This window comes from Misgurnus anguillicaudatus, chromosome 5 (genome assembly GCF_027580225.2).
Source record: "Misgurnus anguillicaudatus chromosome 5, ASM2758022v2, whole genome shotgun sequence".
Taxonomy (NCBI): Eukaryota; Metazoa; Chordata; class Actinopteri; order Cypriniformes; family Cobitidae; genus Misgurnus; species Misgurnus anguillicaudatus.
In genome coordinates, this window is record NC_073341.2 from 15,219,835 (window position 1) to 15,228,400 (window position 8,566).

At 36.4% G+C, this 8,566-nt stretch overlaps 1 protein-coding gene across 1 annotated transcript; it reads right to left on the minus strand.

Annotated features, from left to right (window-relative positions):
- Positions 1-208: 208 nt before the first annotated feature.
- Positions 209-8,478, minus strand: lsm1 (LSM1, U6 small nuclear RNA associated). The gene is made up of 4 exons (XM_055169001.2): positions 8,279-8,478; positions 7,863-7,931; positions 1,154-1,269; positions 209-810 (listed from the first exon to the last, which is right to left on the minus strand). Exons 1-4 carry the CDS (start codon positions 8,322-8,324, stop codon positions 640-642), a joined length of 402 nt encoding a protein of 133 aa, XP_055024976.1. The 5' UTR covers positions 8,325-8,478; the 3' UTR covers positions 209-639.
- Positions 8,479-8,566: the final 88 nt, after the last annotated feature.

Genomic DNA, 8,566 nt, shown 5'->3' on the forward strand with positions numbered 1-8,566 from the left:
CTGATAATATAGTTATGTATATCATATTGCATTTCTGTCAAGAGATCCTTTTAAATTTTACACACTGCACCTTTAAAATACTAAGTTTTTTGTGATTTGTTGAACAGTAGATAAAACTTTCTGCATTGCAGTATATCATTAGTCGATTATGTGATTATATACAGTACAAGGAGATGCAAACAATGAGATATAAAGTACAGAGATCATCATCAGTATAAAATAGGTTTAATAGAACAAAAATATTTTCAGTGTTGCTTCTTGTAAGTTTACATAGTATATCAACTTAATCATACCATTATACCAATAACATAGTAAACACTGAAATAAACTTTTCTCAAATGTCATTATTGTTGCTTATAAATTTTAAACTAAAAGCCAGCAGGCCAAGTGCTTCCGTTTGGTCCATCATCTATTTCAATATGGCATCCATCATATATAGAAACAAACATGGTGAGCAATTCTCAACAAGTGCTTTAACAGCAACTACTAGAAACAAAAACGTCACAATCTTGTGAGACTCACTCCCATATCAAACAATCATGACAGAGTCATTTGAAAGTCAAAGACAGACCGTTGTCTCAAACCAAACATAAAAATCCAATAAAACAGAAATAAAATCCTCAAAAGAAAACTACACTTTCAGAAATCATCTAGTGTGTCAGCTTTAGGGATTGATAACCCCCGCTCTTTTACAGCCTGTAGCTTTAGTCTCTCGGACTCCTGCTTGGCTTGTTGTTCTGTCCTCTGTTCCTCCAGTATTTCCTCAATAGAAACTCTCTGGAGAATCTGATCACATTCTTTATCCAAATCCTGAATAGACAAAAAAGCAGGTTTCAGAGTTGAAAGCTTTCAAGCGTTAAAGTTTGATCTTTCATATGCCTTTATACACTTTATGGGGCGGTTTCCCGGACAGGCCTTTAAGTCTAGTCCAAGACTAAAATGCATGCATGAGCTTTTCAGTTAATTGTTATGTCACCAGGAAGGTTTTTGTAAGGTATGTTTGAAAAAACTACTTAAATGTCCTAATATAACTAAGGACTAGTCCTGAATTAATCTAAACCATGTTTGGGAAACTGCCCCAAATATACACATTGCTATATTATGCTTTATGATATATATGAAATTCTCCCAATGGCCACTTAGCAGTACTTACTACTTCTCCCAGCAAGACAACATTTTCTCCTCTGACGACAAATATCCCACGAGGTATGTCGCCAAATTTTTTACCTACATGGATGCGTTCAACCGTTTGATGCAAAACTAAATTGGCTGTGGAGAAAAAATATAATAGTTATTTTGAATTCCAAGTAAATTTTGGTATAGAAGCACTGCTTCACCGTTAATCACTTCTTGTATTATTTTAATTCATCATAAATGCCTCAGTAATATCAAAACTATAGAGGTTGACTGATTTGGGTTTGGGTTCTCTGGATGATGCAGAATACTTAGATACTTAGAAATCTGGGCAGCTGATATATGATGCAGATTTTCTTTTTTCCCCTTCATTTCCATCACCATTTTTAAAAAAAAATAATTATCTACTATAACAAACTGTGTTTAATGTCCGTGTAGTAAAGTCAGATATTAAATGTGTTAATAATTAATTAATTTATCAATAGGCTTAAGTCCATCATCGAGCCACCATTATAGGCTCGCCTAAAAAACCCTGAACTCAGAAATGAAAAACTGTTTAACCATATAACTCTGCTACTCAGCAATACATTTCTAGCATTTATAATGTGTTTAGAAACTATTTACAATATTGACTTTACAGGGACTTTAATACCAAGAAAATAAAATTAAGACTTTATAAAACATCTTATTTTAGACACGTGTATTTTTGAGCAGTGCTACACTCCTAAAAAAAATAAAGGTTCAGTGCAAAGGGTTCTTCACAGCAATGCCATACAAAAAACAATTTGGGTTCCACAAAGTGGGGTGCGGGGCACCCGATGATCCTCAATGCTTAGCCAGAGAAGGTACATGAAAGAATATTATAAGTTATAAATTATATAATTGTGTTGTATTATTAAAAGGGATATTTACCTGTCAGTCTTGCTACTGTTAATTTCATGAAAGCTTTTAAGAAGCATAACTGCATAATGTATGCAAAATGTTTTTGTTTATCACTATGAAAAAAAGTGTAAAAATATGCTTGAAGGTAAGAACATGCTCAGTTACTGTAAGAATTTTAAAGGGGTCTTTAGCCCTATTCGGACAGGATGAGTTTTACAGGGGGACCTCTGAGAAAATTGTGCTTCTCAGAGGTCCGCTCTGTTTTTTAATCCCGTCCGAATCGGCCACGTCTGTGTTTTTCTCTGACGACCTCTGTAAGAATTCAAGAGCAATTTATCTACTGTTTTTCGCCGAACTCGGAGGTCCTCTGAGAAATTTAATTCCATCCAGAATGCAAATGTCTGTGTTTGCCCAAAATTTTTTTTGAAAACGCGGTTCTTTTGTGTTTTGGCCAACGTGATCTGCCGTAAGGTCTTACTAACGTGCATATATTGTACTTCCTGAGTCCCATTCATTCAAATATGGATTTTTTCCATTCAGCGAAATAAAATAATTAAATTAAGACGTGCTGAATATCAAACACTGTTAAGATCTGGCCACTGTAATATCAGTATAAGGTAAACTCAGCCTTATTTTGTTCAACTCTGGAATCGTAATGTTAATTAATAAAGATAATAAATTGTTATTAATAGTTATTTCTTCATTTCTTTGGGTTTATTATAAGCAGACAGTTATATAAAACACGTTGGCTACTTTAGTAGGATTTGTATAAGTTCTTTTGATTTGTTAAAGTTAAATTAATAAATTACATATTCTGTAATAATTTTACATTTAAAGCAAAATTTCAAACATTACAAACACCCGTATCCAGAGCATGTGATCTTCTGCAACGCCCAAATGCATGAAACAGACACTCCCACCTCTGGAATAGCCTGGAATATCCCGTCCGAATAGGTACATAAAATCACAGACGTCGTGGGGGACATGTTAAAACTCAAACGTTGTTTGGAAAACTAATCCCGTCCGAATAGTGCTTTTGGAAATGTTTCTCCCCTGTGAGGGGTCCCTCGCCGCAAAAAGTGAGCTACAGAACTGAACTACTATATTTTATTTAGAAAAGACTATGTACGTAGATTAAAGGTAGGGTAACAGATTTGATTCTGAAACATTTTTAGTTATGCTGGTTAAAAGTCTCCTCACATCCTGATAGCAATCACTGTGTTAAGTTGTTTAAATGCATTCGTAGAAATTTATGTCATCTGTGAAAGGCGTAGGACCAAAAAATGTTACACCAATCATAGATCTCGGTCCGAACGGTCGTTTCCTTTTCTGTCCCTCATACGTAAGTGTCATTTGAATGCCCACCGTGCAGCGAGTACACGCAAACACCATACGTCATCGGCGCTTTCACGTACGCTCACCTCCTGTCTGTAAACAGCGAGAATAGCAAACTTTTCTGATGAATTGACAACCTGTACAGGAGCCACAAAACTAAAGGCATCTTTTATAACAACAACCGCAAAAACTGCCTGGATCAGCAAAGAGCAAAAACCCAAATTAAACCATCAGTAACTTCACTGCTTTATCACGAGATGCAAACAGCTGCAGGAGGCAAAGGGTCTGAAAGGGTGGTTGCACTGTTTATTTTGGAAAGGTAGTTACGCGATATGTTTGTATTGAGATGGATTCGATATTATACTTTGATGAAACTAGGGCTGTTATAGACTAAGGATATTCATAGTCGAATCTGATTAGTTAGATTTTACCATATTCTAATGATAGTCGAACCTTTTTTTTTTTTAAGATAGCAGCTAGGGCTGTCGCGGTGAAGGAATTTAAATACAGAACAAGGCAGTGTCTAAAAGAAATTACAATTAAAACAGTATTTATGCACCTGTACAGAAGGCAATCAATATTTATTTATGGCATTTTTAATAGTATATTAGTAGATAAATTAATTAGGGATGCACGATAGGATTTTTTGGGCCGATACCGATTTAAACAGACAACTTCTGTCCGATACCGATGCCGATACCGATATTAAACACTTGTATACAATACTATACAGTTGGTCTATTAGCTAGTTTATTTCTGCATCAAATTATTTTTACTGAACATGGATTGGATCTAATTAACATTCAACTGACCAACATAATAAGAGAGGCACAAATTAAGCTAAAACAAATATAATAAGACAGTATGACAACCTTCAAAGGTGGTTTTTGCTCTTCAGCATTTATTTTATTAACAACATTAACTCATTTTTTACATATAATGGATTTCTTTATGCAGTTCATTAATAAACAATCGGTATCGGCCTTTCTCGTGTTATTGCCGATATGCCGATGGTTTCAAATTCATCAAAAATCGGCCGATAAATATCGGCGGCCGATACATGGGTGCATCACTAAAATTAATGTGTATCTATAAAGTATGAAAACGAATAAATCATTATTTTGGCTAAATTAAGCTGGATAGATCATTTTTAGTTAGAAATATTTGTCATCATTTCAAAACAAGTTAAAATGAAGTTACATTACAAAACAACTTACATTATATCCGAGTGTTACTTGGTCAAAAATATGTAGAAATATAGCCTTTGCGATTAAAAAAATGACAGAACATAAATGTTTAGCTCACACAGACTGAACGAAAAGCCGTTAATTAAGCGGACTCTCTGCATAGTGGACCTGCTGAAACAGTCGAGTCTACGGTCATTTTCAATGTTTATAATGTTTCACGCAGATACTGTTGATGAAAAACTTTCATATCTAAATGTCCAGGTAAGAGTCAAGTGTTCAGTCAGTTAACAATAAAGCCACCGGAGCTTTTGGCTGCAGCTCCCTTATTCACGGAGCGGACGCTGTATACAAAGAAAAAAAACTATAAAGGTTTTTATTTTAAGTGGTTTTAATGCTGGTAAGCAATCAGTTATATTATGCCGCTTTGTATTTGTGTTGATCAGTTAAATTAAAGTAGATTAATTTACGCTACAGTTATTCTGTCATCTTAGTTTCACTTATTACATTTTAAAGGACAAGTTCGGTATTTTACACTTAAAGCCCTGTTTTCAGATTGTTTATGGTGAAATAGAACGGTTTTGACTGAAATTTCGACATATGCGGCTGCCCTGAGAATTTTCGGGTGTTTGTGTTTCACCTCACCCCTCTACAATGGGTTTAATGGTGCACTGGAACAATCCTTCCTAAAATGCATTAAACTTTCGTTTACAAAGACGTGAAACTCACCGAGTGGTCAGAGGTGTTCACTGGTATGCTCACACAAAAATCGCTGCAAAATACGCATTCCAACAGGTTTTAACATAGTTTTTGCCAACTCCATTGACTTGTATTAGTTGTGCCGTGAGGTACGGTATTACTCCGCGCCGGGAACTTTGTTTCTATTCTTGCAATTGGCAATGGCGGATTAGCGCCACCAACTGGGCTGGAGTGTCTATTATTCAAGCTCTAAGCGGAAGAATATACGGGTGTGGGGCGTTTGGAAAAAAGGTCCACAATTTAACAACGAATGCTAAAACAGCTGTTGGAAAGCATCTTTTAACGCGATTTTTGTGTGAGCAAATCATTGAACACCCCTGACCACTCGATAAGTTTCACGTCTTTGTAAACGAAAGTTTAATGCATTTTAGAAAGGATTGTTCCAGTGCACTATTAAACCCATTGTAAAGGTAGGAGCTGAAACACAAACACCCAAAAATTCTCGGGGCAGCCGCAAATGTCGAAATTTCAGTCAAAACCGTTCTATTTCATCATAAACAATCTGAAAACAGGGCTTTAAGTGTAAAATACCGAACTTGTCCTTTAAATAGAAATGTACGAAAAACAGGTCACTCTCTTAACTCTTTCTATCTTGCCTTTATTTTATATGATGTGAAAAACAAGAAGGGCATAGCTATATATGAATTTAAGGTGAAAAGCGCGGTTGTTGCGGTTACTTATCATCCACATGCTTTTCAGTGCTGCTGCTCATTGGTTACATAAAACTTCTCTACTATTCGACTATTAGGTTCATAGTCGAATCAGACCTCTCCGAATCGAATCGTCGAATCCTCGACTATAAGTCGTCAGCCCTAGATGAAACATTGTGTTGCTTATGAAATTTGTGTTCGTTTACAGATTAGCGTAACGATATAGTTACTACACAACAGAAAGTGTGCTTAAACTAATTCTGATGTAAACCAGTTGTTTATGTTGGTTATTTTGGAAAATGTTATTCACTTACTACTGCAAAGTTTTCTCATTGGTGAATGAGACATGACCGTCTGATCTGTGCGTGTTCATGTGTTTTGAAAGAGGCGTGACTTTGGATGGCGATTTGACTTGAGGGCGGGATCGTGATTTCATTGCTAGGCGGCTACCGTTAGCATTTTTCAAAATGTGAAACCCTACCTTTAAACTAGTACCTGCATATTAAAGATAAACCGGCAAAGCTGCATTTGACAGCTTGTGAGCACCACAGTTGTATTAAAATATAATCAAATACAGATAAAATATGAAAATGTTATTAAAGAATAAATAATGATCACAATGATGTGCAATATATGTTTATGTGTATGCATCAGTGTTTGTCTTCTCTTCTACTCATCAGTGCTGTTTATAATGTTGAGGCTGATTCTTACTGAACACAGTGGTTCCTAACTCCAGTCCTCAGCCCCCCTCCCAGAACATTTTAGATGTCTCCATATATAAAACACCTGATTCAGTTTATCAGCTTGTAAGTAGAAAACACTTCAAACATTCTGGAAGGAGCCTGATGAGTGGAATCAGGTGTTTCATATAGGGAGACATCTAAAATATTTTGGGAGGGGGGCCGAGGATTGGAGTTGGAGTATAGGAATTTTGTCAGTGTTTTGTACCATAGCAGTTGTTTATATAACCTTAAATCTAACGTTTTTTCATAAAAGGAAAAAAGTTTAATTTAGATTTCATTGAGACTTTAAGGGGCTTTTTACACCTGGTCACTTCATGCGCCCTCTCCGATCGGATAGCCATCTGATCGTAAAAAGACCAGGTGTAAGTGCCCTCTGAAACGATTTCGAGACGGATTTAAATCCGATCGCTCAAACCACTTCAGGAGGTGGTCTGGGACGCATTTCAGAAAAGTGTAAATACATCTGGTTGATGAAACCACATATGTCGCGCTTTACTCCTCCCAAACGCAAGCACGTCACTCGCAAGTAAGCTGGAGGTGCGCCAAACAAACAAAGACGACATGCCTATTGCTTTATGGAGTGATGACAGCGGGTAAAAAAGCTTCCTAGAATCAATAAAAGAGTCTAATGACAAACTCAAATGATATTAAACAAAGAAATAAAACGTTAAGAGACAGTTTTGTGAATGCTTTCTCCGTCATGGACCTGCATTAAATCACCGCGCGCTCTCCCTGCTGCGCTGTACTGCGAGCTTCAGCTCATGCCGAGCAAGGAGACGCGCGTCCCCTGCCCAACATACAGTACAACATACAGTGCTGCGATTTGTTGCATAAATGTCATCTTAAGTTTTTTAAGGCGGAGTAATAAATAGTGTATTTGCATTTTGGGCGGAGGTAAAATATCGGATTCATATCCGTTTTGCCAAGACGCATTTATGTGGCCAAAAGTAAATGGAACAGTTTTAACAAATCAGATAGCTATCCGATCAGAGAAAACACATGAAGTGACCAGGTGTAAAAAGGCCCTAAGAGTATGCTCAATCTAATGTCATTTTAATGAAAACAGAGAGAAGTCAATCCATTCCCCTGCCTTTAAAAAACAATATAAATTCAAAGCTGTTATGAAACAATACAAAAGACATTTAGAGTAAACTGAAACCAATCCAATAACATACCAAACTGATCTATGCTTCTGAGGATCCCAATCAACGTTCTTCCATCGCGAAGGAGAACGAGATGTTTTTCTGAAAAGTTGGGGGAAAATGCACCGTTAGTCAAATGTATAATCTTAAATTTAAGATATTTTTACATCTCGTTTTGTGTAATAACACGAACACCTGCATCGAGGTCACAATTCAGAGATATATACACTAACGATGCTTAATTCATTAGGCCAGACGAACCTGCGGGACAGAAGCCAACAGGGTAGGATTTCTATTTTTAATTGAAACATGTACCTCCAAAGCGACTTATATATACACATATGTTGTAAATAGCCTGTATGGCGGATATCATTACAAAACGCCAACTGTCTTCTCAGTGCGAATTCACTCAAATTAAAATAAACTTAACTCTATTGCAGTAAACTTACTATCAATATCCTCGATGAGGCTTGCAGTCCCTGGCATGTAATTCATTTTGCTGTCATTTGGGAGATTTTATTTAACGTAAAGCATCAAGCCATAAACCATTTCAAATGTGTATCCTTACTCCACAGGATGTAACGGAACAAAGTGCTTCCGGTTCAGGTCGTTTAACCCTTTAAACGCTTGGCGCAAAGATCCTCAGGGCGAAGCAAATATTTAAACCTTTATAAAAGATGATAACAATAAATCCGAGCTTTCTCTTTTTATAAAGCGTCGATTTTCATATAACTGAC